Source organism: Podarcis erhardii, assembly GCF_964252035.2.
Source record: "Podarcis erhardii genome assembly, chromosome: 3".
Taxonomy (NCBI): Eukaryota; Metazoa; Chordata; class Lepidosauria; order Squamata; family Lacertidae; genus Podarcis; species Podarcis erhardii.
Window position 1 is genome coordinate 108,217,833 of NC_138507.1, and position 20,458 is coordinate 108,238,290.

Here is a 20,458-nt window from a genome sequence, read left to right on the forward strand (position 1 = left end):
AAATAGTAATCAAAGAATAAGAAGCAAGAAGCAAAATAGTATTGAACTGATACCTGAACAGTCTCAAGAAGCAAAGACAGTCAGAATGGACTAAGGACTATGGTGACCTTCATGGTACCCGATCCCTAGCAACATAGATTTTAAATCACGGTGTGAAAGCAATTTTTTTTTTTACTGCATTCTTCCTCCCAAAGCAATCAACATCATGAGAACTGAATGGATCTTCTCATATATAAATGAACAGATCATTCATGGAATTGGCTTTCTCAATCTGTCTTAATTCATGCTCTGAGCTGGGCATTCTTAGCAGCTGGAAAATATCCCACAAACAACCGCCAGTTGGGATGCACTTTTAGAATCTTCTTTCTGTGCTTGGTTTCCACCAATGTCATCAGTTTTAGAAAGTTACCCAGCCTCTTTCCCCTCCTCCGACTAGGTCGTCTGCAGCGTGTCCCCTTTCTAAATATATCTGGCGCAATCTAGACCAAGTTAAACACTTCTAAATGCCTCACTAATTTCAGCAGGATAAATTTAAGCACATGCTATAGGTCTGCAGTTGGAATCAGTACAATATTAACAGTGCTTGATGTTGTCTGGAGTGTGTAGTGAAATTTTTAAAGACGGTAATTTCAGATAGCATAATGCAGTGCTTGCCCTTTCTTGGAAGAAGGAACTCTGAACCCAGGCAAATTGTCTGGGGCGCAGGGAAATAAACAGACGTACAGTAGGCACAGGTGGGGGATGAAAATGAGAGCTGAGACTCTCAGGAAACTTGCTTTTGTGACTTAAAATAAGGCCATGCTGAGAAGAACAGAAGATAACAAAAGATATATGTTAGAGCTTTGATGTCTTTTCCAGTGCTGTTCAATATAGCCAGGATCCAATAAATCATGAAAACAATTTTATGAGCTCAGGGATGAGGAATCTGTGGTCTTCCACTTACTGTTGAGCTCCAACTCCCATCAGCTCCAGCCAGCATGGCCAATAGTCAGGGATGATGCAGTTGTAGTTCAACAATGGGAGAACCAGAGATTCTTCACCCATGCACCAGCTCATGAGTACTTTGGACAACTGCCCCCACGACAAATCACTTTTGAAATGGAGACGAAGTTCAAAAGCAAATTGCAATATTGCATTGTAGACCTCTGGTGAATGGGGGGGGGGTCAGAAAAATTCCCATTGGGATCATGCAAGAGACAACTCTTTGGATTGCAGGCTCTGTATTTTTGAAAGTAAGCAAAGGAAAAGCACGACCAACATTCAAAGTTCATTTTGGATCTTGATAGGGTATTAAATGTGCTGCTGTACTTTCAATGTCTTTGGTAAACCATTCAAACCAAGACAGCCATAGTCAAAATAACTTCCCAATCTTTCTTTGGTCATTGTTCTTCAGTACAGCCAAGCAAATACATGCAAGATTGAAAAAAGCACTCTATAACCAGTAGTGTCTCTTTTAATTTTTAATATTTGTTCCTAATTTATCAGTGGCTGTCTTTCTGAATTAGCACAACCACATTCTCACAGAGAGCATTCTCTTTTCAAAGAGCACAGCACTGGAAGACATTTCTCCCATTTCAAAGCTGAAGTAACAATTTTCATGTGTGAAAGTGACAGTGAAGCTCTTATCACATTCCTTGTGATAATACTTTCTCTGTAACACAATTTCCTCCTAACACATCCCAAAAGATAGGTCTACAAAGTAAAAAATATGGATTTGAGTTTAATATTTTCTCTTCAAAAATATACATGACATATGTTGTGAACCCTGTATAGCTACAGTATTTATCTGGAACAAGTTCTTTGCTTTTATAATCAGGATTACTGTACAGGAATAAATTTATCAAGGGACCCACTGATAATGCTTTGATTATTTGAAGGAGATTGCTTCAAACAAATGGCAGAAATTGACAGCAAATCTGCTGATAGCTGAGAAAAATATTGAAGGGAAGGGAGATCCGATGCAGTTGGTTCCTTGAATGGAAGCCCCTTCCATTCACAGAATTAGATCCCTCCTATTAAATACACGGTATTGGAAGAAGAGCAACAAACCCCCAGAAACTAATGAATGGGTTCAAAAGATCTGGGGTGGTGCCAAAACTATGAAGCTGGCATCTGCTCAGGCAGAGGAAATCTGGACAATTCCCAAGCAATATGGCAACCTATTATACTAAATGCAAAATGGCATTAACAGGGTTTTTGTGTTATGATTTTGCAACTTTATTTCTCCTCAAAGAGCCAATATCCTCCTGTCAGGAATCCTTAGCAACTTCAGAGCTCTGTGTTGAGCACAGACTGAACTCTCTCCCACCCCACCTTGTCCTGTACCCAAGTTGAGGCTTGCCACACAACAGAGGAGGAAAGTTAGGACTTGCCTGGTGCGAAAAGAAATCCAGGTCCTGTTAACCTTAAATGTACTTAAGTAAACAGTAGGAATTGATGTTTTTACTTTGCTGTTCAAGGCTGCAATCCTATCCCCACTTCTCCGAGATTAAACCCCATTGAATTCAAGGTGGATGTAGGTAGAGGTACAATTAAAAACAAAAGAGAAGCTTCCACCATCAGAGGCTTTGTGGGAAAAGGAAACAAAAAAATTACTTGCTTCACTCAAGTGGTGGTGAGGATTCAATTTTCTGCATCAAAATGGCATCCTCAGTGAATGACAGTTAAACTGTTAGTAAGTAAGCATAAAATTGCAGGCTGCACCTGGGAATAAGGCCCATTGAACGCAATAGGCCTTAATTTTGAGTAGGCATGTATATAGGATTGTGCTGCAAATTACTTTGATCACCACTGTACCTTATAATGTATTTTAAAAAATAAAGTTGGAGTTTTAGCTTGCCATGAGCTGGAAGCCTCTCCACCTCTTTCCTAACACCCCACTATGCTTAAAAACCAAAGACTTTGGTTATTGATGGAAGGGGGGGGGAACAAATGCACTCTGTGCATGCTCAGAGGCCCTCACTCATTCAACTCTCACATCTTTCCGCTATTGGGCCGCAGTCACAGCAAACAAGACCAGTGGCTGAGCTCGTAGGGGTCCTAAAATGAAAGGAAGAAACAAATAACCCGAATAATCCGTAGCCTACCGACTTTTCCGCGCGGGATACATGCGCAACGGCTTTAGGACCCGGGAGGCGTCGTTTTGCCTACGGCGGCGACAGCCAGCAGAAGAGCCGAGGTGAGCGGGAAACTGCCGGAGCAACCGCGCAGGCGCCTTGTCGGTTGACGGGGGGGGGGAGGGGGAGGGGAGAAGAGAGAGAAGCAGGAGGGAGAGCACGCCGCGCGCGGGCAGATCATGCCGGCGCTAGGACCACCTCGGCGGGCTCGGCGCGGGCGCCGATAAAGGGCTCGCGGCGGCGTTTGACGTCACGGGGAGTTAATTTTAAACCTGGACAAGATGGCGGAAGGGGACGCGGCTCGGTTCGGGCAGCGAGTAGCGCTGCCCCGGCTACAGCCGGACTTGGCAGGTAAACCGGGCGCCTGCCTGGGGTCTGGAAGGCGCGGCGACGGGAGAGGGAAGAGCGCGGAGCCTCGCCGCTGTGGGCGGGGGCCCGGGGCCTAGGGCTCCCCCGCTGCCTCCCCGTCCCCCGGTCTCTCGCGCTCTCTCCCTCCCGTAACGGCTGCGGGCGGGACTGGCTTCCCTCACAGGGGCGCAGCGTGGCGGGGGGGCAGAACAGAGCGCGACGGGAGCGGTCCCTCGGCCTTTCCCCGGCTCCGGCCAGGCCGCGGCACGGTCTGTGCTGGTCTGGGGGAAGCGGGGTGGGGGTGCCGTAAGGCCTCCTGCTCCTCGGGGGAGGTCGGTGGGTGGTTGGGCAGCCGCCTTGCCCCCAGGAGGGCGTTGGCATCTGCTGGCGGGGCTGAGGAAGGGGCGTCCGTGGGTATATTAGGCGGGTCAGGGAGGAGGCGGGTGACACAGCGTGGCTGGTGCGTGGAGGGGAAGGATCTGTAGGATCTCTCGTGGAGTAGGAATCGCTACGATAGGCCCCACTCTTCTCCCCCACCCCCTTAGAGAAGAGAGGGTCTGTGTGTCTGTGTCTTAAGACACACACACACACACACACACACACACACACACACACACACACAGAGCAGTGCCTCGGAGGCATGTTGTGTTGCAAGCTCTGGCGGGTGTACAGAGCCGGGTGGAAAGAGCCAGTGCCCCACGTGGTAGAGGCTAGCTGGTCTGCGGGGCATGGGAGTTTGTGGCCTCCTTCCCGAATGCTTCTGGAGCAAAGTGGAGGCTTTGCTCATAAGAAGGTGTCTTATACCAAGGCAGACCCCTGAAGCTTTTAGCTCCGTGTTGTCTTCACCAGACTTCAGGTTTTTTGTGGAGCTGCTGCTTTACTGGACTCCTGAGATCCACCATATGGAGCCAAGGACAAAATAGCGGAGGTGGTGGGGTCAGCCTGCTCCCAGAGTTAATGAGCATACTTGATTCATGCTCAGTCCAGGGATTTGTTTTCAGAACTAGAACTGAGCTCACAGTTCAGATGCACAAATATTTGCTCTTGGTTTTCCTCCCAAGCTTTATTCAGCTTGGCTGCCTGATGAGAAGGAGAGAATATAAACAACTGGGAGCTGGAATTCTTGCTGATCTCCTGTTATTCACTTCAGTTTATATTTTGCCCACTCCTGGTCTACACTTACTGGCAGCTATGCTCCAGAGCATGACTCCCAAAACATGACTCTCTCTCAGCTCTACCTGGAAATGTCAGGTTTGAATCTTGCAGGTTCTACATTCAGAACATATGCTCAGCTATTATCTGTGCCCCTCCTTCATGACTTCAAGGTTGAATAGGTGAATAGTTTGGTTATGTGGATCACATAACTAAGACTTTTGAGGTATGATGTTAGACTTTTTTCAGTGTCTACAGTGATATGGGGAAATGTGTAGATCACAACAGTGTTAGACTGTAGAGCTAATGTATATCACATGTTAAGTTCTATATGCAAAATATGTCATAGTGGAGATTTTCAGTTGCTAGTGTTAGGAGGAAAGGTACTATAGCAGAGCTTCACAGGTGTAAGGTACTAACTTCATGATTATGAATGGGGAGATCTGTTTCTGGCTGGTGCTTGGGAGCCGTGATTGGTAGTTTTGGATGCAGTGTTGCATGGAGAAATGTCTGATTGCAATGTTCACAGCTTGTATACTGTGACCTACTTCTTAACAAAAGTAATTTCTCTTCTTTCACTCCTGCTTTTCCTACCATGGAAAAGAATCTCAGTTATGCTGTTGTATACAGCTAATTCTTGCAACTTGCCCATACTAGCAATTGCATGTCTTTGGTGCATCTGAAAAGTTGTGTGGGGGCGGGGAGAGAAATATGAAATCAAACTGATAACCGGAGACCTTATTTTCCCCTCTAATGTGGTCCAAATTGGCAAATGCCCAAGAAGTCTTGCTTTTGTGTACATCATGTGATAAACTTGTATGCAGGTTTGTTGCCAAACCACTAGGGGGATTTGCTTGTATAATGCTTGTTCCACTTCTTTCCATAAATAAACCTGGCAAATGATAGTGCTTTGACACCATTATGTGTGTAACTTAGAAATATTTAAATAAAGTCTCTCTTCAGGGGAAATTCTGTTCTGTTGGAAAGCTAATGGAAACAAATCTGTTAAATAATTGGTGGCATCTATAGTAGCTGGCTTATTTTAACACTTAAAGCTAAGCATGAAACTGAATTAATCAACCCCTTTTCTGGAAAAGTTATTTTTCTTACAAACTTTTCTAAAAGTGTGTGCAGTTTACCCAAAATAAAGCCTTTGGAAGTCTTAGTGTATGAACATATTCAGAGCTACAGGTATGTGTGTACATTCTGTAACTAGTGCCACACAGGTAAAAAAAGCAAATTCAAGGGCTTGGAAGAGTAAGGAAGGTGTGACTGTAGACTTATGGAGAGCTTACATGAGTAAGCATCTCTGGAACTCAGTAGAAATGCTTCTGAATAAATTGAATTCCACACTTGAGGCCAGGAATCTGTTTGGCAATCACATCGTGGAAGGACATAAAGTGAAACCTCTTCCAATGGCAAAGTTTTCTGGCACATCCAAAATGAGGGGGCCATTGTCACTTGACTGGTTCAGTACTTTAGAGCAGTGTTTCCCAACCTTGTGCCTCCAGCTGTTTTTGGACTACAATTCCCATCATCCCTTGTCACTGGTCTTGCTAGTCAGGGATGATGGGAGTTGTAGTTCAAAAACAGCTGGAGGCACAAGGTTGGGAAACACTGCTTTAGAGGCATGTGGAAGTGGTGAGAAGTGTATGCAGCTTTAAAGTTTCAAGTGTAAAGCTAACCCTTTATTTCCTCCTGCTTTTTCTGCATGTGCCAGATGACACTGAATGGAGGTTTATTGCAAAATTTAATGAAAACTTGTTGGTTCCCTAGTAAAACATGTATAGGCACATACTGTACTACATATTTGTTCATCTTGGGTACCTAGCATTCTAACACCTTATCCCAACATACAGATGTTGTCACCAGGCAAAATGTCTAGTGTTGTATACCTCTAGCAATCTTGCTTAAAGTTGCTGGATGGGGTACTTTATGGGTTCATCATGTCACAATTAATAGCGAAAATGTTTTGAGATAGAATTTTAAACTAACTTTTGTGTCCATTAGTTTCTATTAAATTTAATTTTAAACTACTGTAGTTCCTAAGTGGTATATCTGCACTACAGTTGTGGCTTCCTGTAACACCCATACACTTAAAGTTCTAACCTTCATCTGTGAGCATATCACCTAGTTTTTAATTAAAAATGAAACAAAAACTTCTTCCTTGTTTACAGCAGTTAAAAATCATCAAACTTGCTTTCTAAAGCTCCAGTCTGAAGAACCTGCAATTTATTGTTTTTTTCTGGAATTAGTTCCTTATGTTATCAAAAGCTGCTGCTTGAAGTCATTCAGAGTTATTTGGGTGGCTTGTTAAAGGGTGCTTCTGGAATGAAGGGCATCAGAAATCTTGCATTCACAGTGCTTGTAATTGAGCCATACGGGTTGGGGTCTTACACAAGATGTGAATGCATTTACTTCTCTCGAATGACCTAATCTCAAGTGTTGGCAAACTAACAACTTCTGATGAGGGTGTACCAGCAGGTGTCAGCTGTGTGTTACGGAACCCTTGCATGAGGGGTACAAATGTCGGTTAACTCTTCACTGCTAAACTTTTAGCTGTAACTCTTTGCTACCATGTACTGGTAGACTTGTAAATTCTCTTCTCTCTCCCCTCCCCATATAGGGCAGGAGTCACCTAATAAACCGTATCAGCGAAAGCCCTGCACAAAGACCTCTGCTTGCGCAGCAGGACTTTCCCAGCCCACTGTCCCCCCAAATTGGCTCTAGGTTGGTTGGGAGAGCCCCCCAGGACTGAGGGAGAGAAGGCTCATTCTACCTGGCAAACTGATAAGCTTGTGCAGGTGGAACATTTTTATAGCATGACTTGAATTTTACTCATTAACTTGTTTACAGATACATCTTCTAGCGATGGGAATAGTAATTGACAGATAATCCAGTTGCTTGTCTGGTTCATATATAACTCTAAAGTCAAAAGTGGTTCATATATAAGTCTAAAGTCAGACTTCTCCAGATGTCTTGCATCAGCCCCAGCCAACATGGCTGATGATCAGGGATGATGGAAGTTGTGGTCCAAAGCATCTAGATTCTGGAGGGCATCACATTAGATATCACTGGTTTAGTGTTATATCAGGTGTTGGGAACCTTAGGCACAGGAGCCAAATACAGCCCTCCAGGCTTCTCTTATCTGGCCTTTCGTTATGCCTTCAGGTGCTTTTGTGTGACTTGACTGTGCCTTTGAATTATAATGCTGCCTGTCTGGATGGAGAGATGTGTAGAAACCTGACTTTTGTGTGAAGGGAATATAACAAGCAGGGATAGGGAATCTGTGATTCTGTGGATGTTGTTGGACTCCACCTTGTGGCATGGCCAGTGGTCATGGATTGTGGGTGCTGTAGTTCAGCAGCATCTAGAACAGCTCCAGCCAGCAGGGATAATGGGAGTTGTAGTTCAAAACATCTGGAATGCACCATGTTGGCTATTCCTGATCTAGAGTTCCTTATCCTAGTGCAAAGAGAAAAGGCACATCAATTGCTGTACTCACTTGCCCTGGTCCTGCCCACTGTTTGTATGTAGCCCTTGAAAGGCTGCCCCAAAGAAAGCATGACACTTGGGCTGAAAAAGGCTTCCCATCTCTGTGCTACATGGACATGCTTCAGTAAACTCCCATGGAGTGTCAAGCATACACAGGTGCACACATACACATACCTCTCCTCTAATGTGGCCAGGTTGAGGACTACTTTCCAAAGGTACATTCAGTCTCAAAAAAAACTTGGCTTAGCATTGCATGTGAATCAACAATCCTGGTTTTAAACAATCAGTAGTTGCTAAATGAGCAAACATCGAAACATGGGTCATGAAGCTGTCTTGTTTACCTAACCATTGCTTTAAAGCAAGATTCTTGCTTTGCATGTAATTCTAAACTGAGATTCTTTGAAATTAAAAGTAAATATCAGCAGGGAAAAGATGGAGCATATTAGTTTCACTTGATCCCGCTGAATCTGCTAAACTATGATTTAGTGCTTTTGTCAGTAGGAAAGCTAATCATAGTTTAGGTTACAGTCTGGTTTTGGATGAGGCTGCACTACCCTTGAAGTTTGGGAATGCACCTGGACTCAGCCTTTCTCTTTGATGGCTATGGACACACTAGTGCTACTAGTGTTACTTTACCACTGATCTCTGGATAACCAGTTTTCATGAGAGGCAAAATAGAACCTGAAGATACTTCATATGACAGTGGCCATCTTCAGTCCCAGCACCACTCACCTCATCACTCCTTCCCAACAAGGACAATCACAAAGTCATGTCCCTACCCTATCCTGGCCAGGCTATCCAGAATAATGCCACAGGCAACATTAACAGCCATTGAGAGGTCCAGCAGAACCAGCAGTTACTGGTGTAGGGCATCTACCAGAGATTCAGGGAATAGGCTCTCTTCATACCCAGTCACCAGTACAGGCAACAATGTCCCCCATGCACATTGCCGGAGCACATGTAAGCCCACAATGCCTCCTTTTCCAGTCACTTCCCGTTGCAGCGATGCGAGCATGCATGGTCACACATTCTTTTAATGCATGCAAAACAGGAGTTGCCTGTACAGAGAAATTCATAGTGTATCAATGGCTGCTAGCTATGATGGCCAAGTTCTCCTAACACTGTTGGAGACAGTATGCCTCTGAATTCCAGTTGGTGGAAAGAGTGCCAGTTGGTGGAGAGAGTGCCGTTTTACCTGGGCCCTGATTGTGGCCTTCCTGTAGGCTTTTGAATGACCACTGTGAGAACAGGATGCTGGACTAGATGGACCTCTGGTCTGATGCAGCAGGGGTCTTCTTTTCTACCCATTCCATTTAAAAAAACACCACATTTTCCATTAATTTTTATTTAATTATATGCAAGCAACATGTAACAAAGCACTATAAATTTTCTTTAAGAACAATATTTGTATAAACAATTCTGTTTAAAATGCCCCGCTGTCAATCACCATACATATATACATCAATATATCAATTAGTTACAGATTATTTCAGAATTGTCTAATAGTTTTATTTATAAATGGGTTAAACTACAGAGCCTAGGACTTGCCGATCAGAAGGTTGGTGATTCGAATCCCCGCGACGGGGTGAGCTCCCGTTGCTTGGTCCCATCTCCTGCCAACCTAGCAGTTCGAAAGCATGTCAAAGTGCAAGTAGATAAATAGGTACCGCTCTGGCGGGAAGGTAAACGGCGTTTCTGTGCACTGCTCTGGTTTGCCAGAAGCAGCTTAGTCCTGCTGGCTACATGACCCGGAAGGTGTACACCGGCTCCCTCGGCCAATAAAGCGAGATGAGCGCCGCAACCCCAGAGTCGTCCACAACTGGACCTAATGGTCAGGGGTCCCTTTACCTTTACCTAATGCTCCGGCAGAGCTCTTCTTATGTGCAGCAACCTATAGATAAGTCTGGACCTAGATCTACTGCTTGGTATACAGCAGGGAGTGCCTTATTTCTGCTTAGCTTGGTGTGTCTGCTGTACCTTTTTTCTGGGAATGATAGATGTAGCCCAGGCAGCCCCAAACTTGGCCTTCCAGCTGTTTTGGGACTATCATTCCCATCATCCCTGACCACTGGTCCTGTTCGCTAGGGATGATGGGAGTTGTAGTCCCAAAACAGCTGGAGGGCCGAGTTTGGGGATGCCTGATGTAGCCATTGGGTGAAACTGGGTTGCATTAATATAAAATTACTGCGATACAAGTTATGTGTGCCTGCCTTTGCCCAGAAGTTAATTATCCAAAATGCAGTGACAGGCCTCCTGATATTAAGGAGCTGTACGTGTTGCCATTATGCTTCCAGGCCTATTTCAAAAAACTGGTACCTGCCTTTAAGCCTTTCTTGCCTAGATCACCTGCTCCCTCCAGCATAATACATCACATGGGAGGATCGAGATCCTAGGGCATTTGCTGAAGTGTCACTGCTGTCCTATAATTTCCTACCCAGCGTAGTCTGATAGAGTGTCAGCTTGGCAATCTTTTGAAATCCTCAGGTGAACTTTTGGGGCTTTGGCTTACTGAGCTGCTGAAGTGTTTTTAAAAGGCTGACTAATGCTGTTGTGTCACATATGAAGGATGTTTATTGTTTTATTGTCAGAAACTTATTATAAGCTAGTTTGGGTACCATTTTGAATTTGGTGTGCATTCCTGCCATTTAGGCATGTTTCTAGTGTCTGATAATAAACACGGGAAGACAACACGTTGAAAAACAAAGTTAGGGTCCACTAGGTCAGCAAACTAGAAATGCCATGCAAGTCCACAGCTAGAGTAGTGATTGCTGCTAAATGGAAGTCACAAACTGTACCCTCAAGGGAGGAATGGATTTGTAAATTAAATGAATACTTAGCTTTGGCAAAATTAACAGCTATTATAAGAAATCAGTCAAATCAAAAATTAAAAAAGGAGTGGAAATGTTTTGATGAATATATGGGAAAATATTGATCAAAAAAAGATATGCTAATATGCCTAGATTAAAATGTAAAGTATCTGAGGGAAGGTAAATTAGGAAGGAAGGATAATAAGAATACATAGAAGATTTGAGAAGATTGTAGAATGCAAAGATAAATGTAATCTCAGAATGTAGAGGAAATCGAGTGTAGGCGGAGGGAAGGACAAAAAAAATATTACATTTGATTGATGATTTAAATGATAAATATATGTGGGGATGGGGACGATGTGGGGATGGCTTTGGTATATTTGCATTGTGATGTAATATAGGAAAAAACGAATAAAAAATGAAGAAATGCCATGCATTCTATCTACTTGTGTTCACCACTGCTTCCAATAAGCTTTCCAGAAAGAGGAAAAATGGCAAGAACTAGCATTTGTTTTTGAAGCTTTTGGATACAGCACCATTTCCATAAAGATCTATACACATGCTGGGTTTGGGTAATGTAATTACACAGCAACATAATACTTCCAGTTGTCCAATCATTGGGATATTTGAGAAATCTTGAGCCTAAACTTTGAATATTCCATACCAGAGGCTACAAATTGGAAGGAATACATTAAATTCTTTCCAGACTTATTTTTAAAAAACTACTAAAAATGCCAAAATACTTAAATAGTCACAACTGTTTAAATACTACTGCCCAACATCAGCCAACCAACTTGTATGTTCAAGGGGTGCAGTAATCAGACCTGACCAGGTTCTGTTTGTTTGTTTGACCCAAATTGCAGGCTTATGCATTTTGGTGATAATAAATAAGCTTGATTGTACAATGTGTTCTTACTTAAAGATGTAAAGAGACTTCTGTTGGTCATACAACATACTGAGTTCCATATGCTGTGACCTGTAGTAGTATATCAAGCCCATGCTCTTGTTTTTCAGCTGCTATGAAAAGCTGGTCAGTAACTGTCAATTGATCCTTGTTATATAAGCCAGACATTTTCTGAGGAAACATTAGCTAGGGCATTCTTGCTATAGTAACATATGAACTTTTGATCTTGGCTGTAATATCTAATCTAGGGATGACCAGCTGAGAGCCTGTAGGCATGATGTAGTCCCAAAGCAATTTATCTGGCCCCTGGTCAGGGTAACATTTCCCATTCTGTAACTTGGGTATTCTTGAGGTGGGAAATGTATATACATGTACATGTATAACACTTAAAATATATATTTGCAACTCAACTTTTATACTGCCAAGGAGCATAATCCAGCACCCTTTGTTATGCAGAGTAGAAGAGTACAAGACCATACAGCTGGATTCAGTAGATGATTAGAATGGGATACAGGACTTGTCTGTCGTTGCATCCAGTAAGGCCAATTCATGACATTTTTTCACTTTTTAAAAACAAAAGCAGCTTTAAAATTGGTGTGTTGATTTCACAGGTTATGAGTCGCAGTGATGGACTTGATGCAAGCAAACAAATTTAAACTTAACCTAGACAAGATAGAGATGGTATTGGTCAGTAGAGCTGTCTTGGGCATAGTTTAAGAGGGTAGCACTTGCTTTGAAAATGCAGGTTTAGAGTTTGGATGTGCCCCTGGTTTTATGCTTAACCATGGCTGCTTGTGCCAGATAGCTTTTGCCTAGCTCAAGCTCATGTTGCAACTGTGCCTGTTCTTGGAAGCTGCAGATCTCACCAAGATAACATGTGGCTTAGTTCCATCAAGTTAAAGTCAGTTACTAGACCAGATGAAGTTTTATTTTTTAACTGATTGTTCGTTATCTACTTTCCTCATATGGCTCAAGCAAATATTCTTCAAATTAAATGAAACAGCAGCTCCATACTTTTAACATTACAAAATAAAAATGATCCATGTTTAATGTAAATATTACTTTTTCTATTATCTGCTGACTATTTGCATTCTTTCTCTGAGCACACACACACTGCTTAAGCACACATACTCCACAAGTACTACTTGGTGGTGCACATTTTATCGTCTCAGCCTGTGGCTTCTTGTCTAGAGATCAAAGGGGACTTTTCAGTGGTGGCACCCTTGCTCGAAGGTCCCCCTTTGGGAACTGTGTTAGTACCGACATTACTGGCATTCAGGTGCCTGGTGAAAACCTGGTTGGTTATTAGCACCACTGTTATTTAATATTGTTGATATTTTGTTTTTATTGCATTTTTTTCTGGCATATGTGTGTTAAACTAAAACTCTGTCATTTTATTGATTTTTAAATCTCCCTCCGAGAGATCCTAGGGTGTTGACTGGGATACAAATAGTCTAATAAATAAAATGGCCCCAATAATATGATTAGATTGCATTTATTAAATGTGTGTGTTGTTTAACACAGATAGATACCTCTAGGCAACTTTCCATATGGATAAAATGTATAATACCAAAAAATAACTTTTAAAATACAATAACCAACATCAATAAACAATTATACAACCACTAGCTGAAGAACAAACTCTGAAATATTAACTGTTTCCACTGTCACTGCAGATATATGAGCAGTTGAAATGGATCTAATCTATCCTGTCAAATGTTCTTTTTTACTCTTAAATACTATCAAAAGTGGAGGAAGAAGGGGATAATGCCTCCTAGCAAAAGTCATGAAACGGTGAAATATTTCTGTGTCTTCAACTGTTTCAGAACCATTTCTGTGACAGTTTTGTCCAACCTGTCTAACTCTGACTGTTAGACATAAAGACTCCTGGCTGCTCTGAGAAAGTGTGTAGCAATGGCATATTTAAATTGGCCAGAATATACAGGCTTTTAGGTCAGGGTACCATCTTACGTAAACAGCACTTCATCCCACTTGAATAGCTGAGACTGTGTTCCAATATCATTCTGATTTGCTGTTAAATTGTGCTACGTCCTGCTGAAGGTCTCAGGTTGCTTAAAATGTTTCATGATTTGTTCAGTTCTGTCTAATACGCTGACAGGTCCAGTAACAACTAGAAGTAGCACTTTCTTCTGTTGGTCTAGTACAGTGTTGGGGAGTGACTCATTTGTGTTTAAGTTGTGGACTAGCGTTTAGAAAATGGCAGGAGGAGATGACTGGTTAGCCAGTGGGGTTATTGTGGGATGCTGTCTTGGAAGAATAATATTGAGTCTTCAGTATCCTTGGGCTAAGAAATGATTTATTTTAAAGGTACTAGCAGTGCCATATTTCAACTATTCTGTAATGTAGAAATTTTCTAGCATGCAACTGGATCCAGGTAGGGGAAAGGGATCTAGTGTTGCTTTCTTGTTGGACTCTGGCCAAAAAGTAGTAGGATAAAGATGAAGATACTTAAGGTGTGTTTGAAAGTGTGTCAGAAGTGGTTCATAGTCCATGCAGCAGGGCTGCATAAATTTGGCAACCTGAAAAATAATACAGATCCAATAAGAGGGAGATCACTTATTTGTGCTGCTGAGAAAATTGGTGGGGAAGATGCTAAGTGCATATAGATAAGGCTTCTGATAATAGCATATCAGTGTGACCATTTAAAGAATTCTATTGGGATACCTCTGACATGTTTAAAAACATTACAAGAGTAGCACTTCCTAAGCTATAGAAACTGTGGTCCTTTCTACTCACTACTTTGAATTTTTTTTTTTTTTTTTGGTGTTTCATCTCCATTGCTAGGAACATTGTCTATTGAACTTACTAGCTGTTCTGTTCTGAGACCTTTCACCTGATACATAGGGGGTTCCTAATCAAAGCAGTTTCTAATCAGACTTGTGGAACAACTACTTAGTTTTCAGTTTGTAAGAAATCTGCAGGGAAGCAGAATCCAAAAGATAGTATGAATAATGCTTGCACTACTGCGATAAAAGCTGCAATTTGGTGACTACTTGTATGTACCTAGTTAAAGTAAAAACCTGGGTAGATAAGACATGGTTTCCTATTTCAGATACATTTTTTGGTTACTTGAAGAGTTTTGTTGCTAAATTTGGATCTTTATCGGAAGGTTTTTTTCATCTTATAGAGATCAGTAATACAGCACTGGTTATAATTGGACCTTAACAGTGGGAGGAAGGGGATGCTGATGGAAATTCTAAATATTTTTCTGCAGCATGAATGAATAATTATCAGAAGCAGGTCACCCAAAAATGCCCATGGTAACATCAAACTGTTGGTGCCAGAGAACTGTTGTGTTCAGTTGTAGTTGAGATCCATTAATAGCCATTGGCACAGAACTACAGGCTGTGGAATGTAGTGCATTCCTTGTCGGTTTGTCAGGAAGACAGCCAATAAAACACATCTTCCAAGGTAGTGTTCTAATTGTTTTTCTAAAAATGTTTCCATTTAAACAGATAATTTTTTATTGAAAAATTTGCATAGTAATAGCAGAATTAGGTTTCATACTGAGAATCTATTGTTCAAGAGATTACTAGACCCTCAATCCATTTCAGCTGACAGCAAAAAAAAAAGACAAAAAAGACCATGATTTGTATGTGGTGTGTTTTAAGTAACCCCCCCCCAAAAAAGAAACCCCAATTTCTTCAAGTGGAGGAAACAGTATACAAGCTGCATGACTAAACCCCTGGCTCATCTCAGGCAATCCAAAATCAGCTGTTGTGGAATTTGAAAAGTGAATTCTTCATGTTTAGTTCAGCAAACCCCCTTGAGTTCCTTAAACACAGAGTGATGTCCAACTAAGCCACACTCTGTGTAGACATATTGAAATAAATGGACTTGAGCCCATTGATTTCAGTGGGCCTACTTGGAGTATGATTAAGATTGGATATTATTCACCACTAACATCTACTAATGCAACATTCAGATAAGTGTTGACTTCCTCTTCTGAGAGCTGTCTTGTAGACAAATGGTGCTAACCAAATGTGGTGTTTTGCTTTGGCAAATAGGATTTACCCTTCCCTTCTTCCCTTAATGCCTACCCAAAATTTGCTCTAGAACATTGGGTGACCCTCTGTATATGGTGAGGCGTAGAAGACATGGAAATCATATTGTGTCTGCTGGCATGACATTGGATCTTGCCCAAATACTCTTCTAATTTTAATATGTAATCTGAATTGCTTCCTTTGTGGGGTGAAGGTTTGAGTAAACATTTGGTATGTGCCCAAATGAATGGAATGGTGTCATATCTAACAATAGTTCATTGTGGTTCTATAGATTGATTTTAGACATTTTCTTAACAAATGCTGTTCTGTATTTCTCCTTCACAGAAAACTTTATGCATGCATTTCTCTGTTTATATCTGAAGTGTTGGACTTTGTAGGTTATGCAAGTGTCAACATGTATCTTGCACACAAAGTCTTAATTCAGCACAATTCAAGAATTAGGGAAGTCATTCAGGTTGAAACTGTTTGCTAACTTCAGCTGTGCTACAGTGTTGCAGTACCAGAGCATGTGGACAACCATTTCTCACTAATATTTGGCATTCCATCATTTGAAAAATAAGACTTTAGAGCCCCAAAATGGCAACTAGACATTCCATTTTGGTGCCTGCAACCCTGGTTTAAGGAGCCATTTGACTCCTAGCTTATATATCTGAATTTCAAACACTGGCACTAATAGCCACTATGTTTAGAAGAGAACAAGAACCCAGAAAAAAAAATAGGAATTTGCACCGTTCAGAATAAAATAATTCCTTTTCTAAAACTGCAGAGAGAGAATTTGAATACATTCACAGGCACAGTGGGATAAAACCAGGACGCTACGATGAGTTTTGTCCTTCTACTATAAGTTGATGCAGGGCTAGAAGGAAGAAGCGTGCTTTCTGAATGCTCCATGCCAGGAAGGAGAAAGTTGGCCATCAATGAGAGCAGGTCTGTGGTTCTGGCTTTGGAACAGAAGGTTCTGTTGCATTCCATTTAGTTCATTGGTTCTTCAACCGGTAAATTGGGTCTCAGTCTGACCCAAGATGGAGCACAACAAAACTACTACCTTTCAAATATATGGTAAGAAATTTAAGAAGTGGATTCCCAAATGTGTGTTTAGGGTAAAAGTGGGTCCCAGGTCTGAAAAGTTTGAAAGCTACTGATGTAATTCAGCTAGACGGAGAACTACTATATAGTTTTCTTTAATATTGACAAGACTATCAGGTGTTCTGTATTGTGATTTGCTTAGTTTTGGGGCTTAACACAGAATTAAAATGCATGTGAGCTTACTTGGTAAACATAACCTGTAAAGTTGCTTCCCAGGTTGAAAATATATTTTCTAGACTTGCTGTGGTAAGCGGGAGGGAAAAGGTAATTTTGCTGAAGGGGCAGCTGTTCTGAGATGACTTACCAAGTTGTCATTCCTAGTGATAAGAAACCTACGTTCCATTTCACTTAATGTATAGATGAACAGAATTTGGAAACAGAATGTATCTAATGTTAAAAAAATTATTTCCTAGGGGAAAACTTTGTGGACGCAGAAGAGAACGCCCTTTTGGATACTGATGAAGAGGTGGTTCCAGAGAAGCCACGCCCAATACAAATTGTTCTTGCCCATGAAGACGATCATAACTTTGAACTGGATGAGTCAGCATTGGAGAGAATTTTGCTTCAGGAACATATAAGAGATCTCAATATAGTAGTTGTTTCTGTAGCTGGTGCATTCCGTAAAGGCAAATCTTTTCTCTTGGACTTTATGCTTAGGTATATGTACAACAAGGTGAGTAGCTTAAAGCACACCAGCTTGAAAATTCAAACTTGTTTGAATGCAAGTCTGTTTTATTGAAAACATTTACATCCTGCTCTGGAAATTTTAAGGTATTTGATTCTTAGGGTTCATTGTAATGCATTCCTAAATAAAACTTTTAAAACCCCAGTTTGTTTTTAACTTTAAACTTGTGGCTTCGACCGAGTGATCTAATATTGACTTTGGAAGTAAAAGGCATAATTATTTTGGAATAAATTAGTTTGGTATAAGTGGTTTTTCAGATACAGATAGGTAGCCGTGTTGGTCTGCCATAGTCAAAACAAAACAAATTCCTTCCAGTAGCACCTTAAAGACCAACTAAGTCAGTTCTTCGTATGAGCTTTCGTGTGCATGCACACTTCTTCAGATACACAAGGTGCTACTGGAAGGAATTTGTTTGGTTTTTCAGAGAATATCATGCAGAATATGGCCTATGTCCAGCGAGTACTTTGCAGTAGTGGAAAACAACCACACCTGCAGGATTATTAGCTAATTTCTGTCTGTAGATCCCAGGGCCACTAAAATACGGAGGAGGGAGGAGAACTGGCAAAAATCAGTTGCCTTGCCTTCTGTGAGCTGAAACACTTTGCTATGCTAAGGAAGCATTGGGTACAAACATGGGTGACCAAGCAGTGCCTTTATCAGAAGGCGCTCAGGGTGGAGCTCAGTGATAGAGGGACACTACTTGCATCTCTTGATCTTCTAGTCTAGGCATCTCTGCAGCTGAGAGAGTCACGCAGCAGTTCTGGAAAGAACACTAGTACAGTGGTGCCTCGCAAGACGAAATTAATTCATTCCACAAGTTTTTTCTTCTTGCGAGTTTTTCGTCTTGCGAAGCACGGTTTCCCATAGGAATGCATTGAAAATCAATTAATGCGTTCCAAGGGAGACCGCCTTCAGACCAGGTCCGGGGACAGTCTGTCCCCCGACCTCTTCTGAAGGCTGGGCGGGGGGGGGGGGGAGAAGGACTTTTCTCCCCACCGCCAGCCTTCAGAACAGCCTTCTGAAGGCTGGCAGTGGGAAGAAAACCCCTTCTCCCGCCGCCAGCCTTCAGAAGAGTTCCTGCAGTCCACCAGCCAGAGACTGCTCTGCTTCAGGGGCGCGGGGCAGACATTCGCAGCTTGGGGAGCCCTGCAGGACTTCCCTGCAGGGCTCTCCAAGCTGCGGATAGGGGCAGCAGGCAGCAGGCTGCTATCCGCAGCCTGGAGAGCCCTGCGGGGAACTCTTCTGAAGGCTGGCGGGGGAGAAGGGGGAGAAGGGCTTTTCTTCCCACCGCCAGCCTTCAGAACAGCCTTCTGAATGTTGGCGGTGGGGAGGAAAACCTTCCTCCCACCGCAAGTCTTCAAGACAGGTCCGAGAACAGAGGAGAAGCGCTGCGTGCCTTTCCCTCTGTTCCCGGACCTGTCCTGAAGGCTTGCGGCGGGAGGAGGGCTTTCCTCCCCACCGCCAACATTCAGAATGCTGTTCTGAATGTTGGCGGTGGGGAGGAAAAACCCTCCTCCCACCGCAAGCCCCGGGAACAGAGGAGAAGCGCTGCGCGCCTCTGTTCCCGGACCTCCCACCGCAAGCCTTCAGGACAGGTCCGGGAACAGAGGAGAAGGCGCGCTGCGCTTCCCCGCTGTCCCCGGAGATTTCCCTATGGGCTTTCGTCTTGTGAAGCAAGCCCATAGGGAAATTCGTCTTGCGAAGCCGCTAAAAATCGGAAAAACCCTTTCGTCTTGCGGGTTTTCGTTTAGCGAGGCATTCGTCTTGCGGGGCACCACTGTACTAACCATGACATCTTAGATTGCTATGAGCTCATCAAAGACATGATGGGAGAGTTGCTTAGGAATACATGCTGCCTCCTGCAGATAGGTTAGACTTATTCAGTGTGGCCGCACTTGTACAGAGAGCCACTTTGGAATTCCCTGCATCTTGTTTAAAAGGGGTGTGTGTGTGTGTGTGTGTGTGTGTGTGTGTGCGCGCGCAAGCCTTTACTAATTGATAGAGCTGAAATGGATGGGTTTGTATAAAAAACAGCATGCAGATTCTTGCACAGTTAACATTATTCGTGATAGTGACCCTAGCCATACTCGTGTGTAGGCCTATGGAAATCAATAGGTATTACTTGAATCCATTGATTTAAATGGGTTTATTTTGTGTATAACTAACATTGAATATTGCCTTATGCATTGTGAAGCTGGTTCCCTGGTTATATTAAAGCGTAGATATATTAAAGGGTAGGGCAGAATACTTTAACAATGTGCTCGGCAAGTGCTGACAAAAGCCAAAGAAATGGAACACCGTTACAAGATTTTATGGGAACATAATATGAATAGAAATGCAAATAAGATTACGTGGTATCTAAACTCAGCAGGATCTTTCTTTACAGGTTCTATAAATGTAGAAAGCTTGTACTGTCCTTGAAGTAACATGGGGGGGAAACCAAGAATTGTGTTCTTTGAGAGCAGTCACTTTAAGTTCTGACTGGTATTGAAAACTCCGCAAAACTGAAACATTCATTTTTTGATTGAAATAAGATTTCCCCCTGACTAGTTATTTTAAGTGTTCTAATGTAAGATTACCTAGAACCTCTTAACACGCTGAATAAGTATGTGACTCCTGTTCCAGGAATCATCAACTTGGATAGGTGGAAGCCAAGAGCCTTTGACTGGGTTTACATGGAGAGGAGGGTGTGAGAGAGAAACAACTGGAATTCAGATCTGGAGTGAAGTGTTCGTAATTCCCAAGCCTGATGGGACAAAGGTATCTTTACTGTCTGAAGTATGTTGGATTACTGTGTGACTGTGGCAAACCTTAGCTCTCTCCTCAAGAGTTACTGTATT

General features: G+C 42.4%; 1 protein-coding gene and 1 long non-coding RNA gene across 4 annotated transcripts in view; one reads left to right on the forward strand and one right to left on the reverse strand.

The window, feature by feature from the left end:
• The window catches only part of LOC309338053, a 51,295-nt gene extending 48,080 nt beyond the window's left edge, over positions 1 to 3,215 (reverse strand). Inside the window, exon 1 of the long non-coding RNA XR_014154639.1 lies at positions 3,087 to 3,215. This is a non-coding gene — a long non-coding RNA (uncharacterized lncRNA). The remainder of the gene's footprint in view (positions 1 to 3,086) is intronic.
• A 58-nt stretch (positions 3,216 to 3,273) lies between these two features.
• The window catches only part of ATL2 (atlastin GTPase 2), a 29,960-nt gene continuing 12,775 nt past the window's right edge, over positions 3,274 to 20,458 (forward strand). The window contains exons 1-3 of one of the 3 annotated variants that reach the window (XM_081854759.1): positions 3,274 to 3,467; positions 17,347 to 17,606; positions 20,244 to 20,378. In XM_081854759.1, coding sequence (XP_081710885.1) covers positions 3,398 to 3,467; positions 17,347 to 17,606; positions 20,244 to 20,378 — 465 coding nt within the window. In that variant the 5' untranslated portion in view covers positions 3,274 to 3,397. The remainder of the gene's footprint in view (positions 3,468 to 17,346; positions 17,607 to 20,243; positions 20,379 to 20,458) is intronic. The other 2 variants (XM_081854760.1, XM_081854761.1) reach the window with 2 other exon arrangements.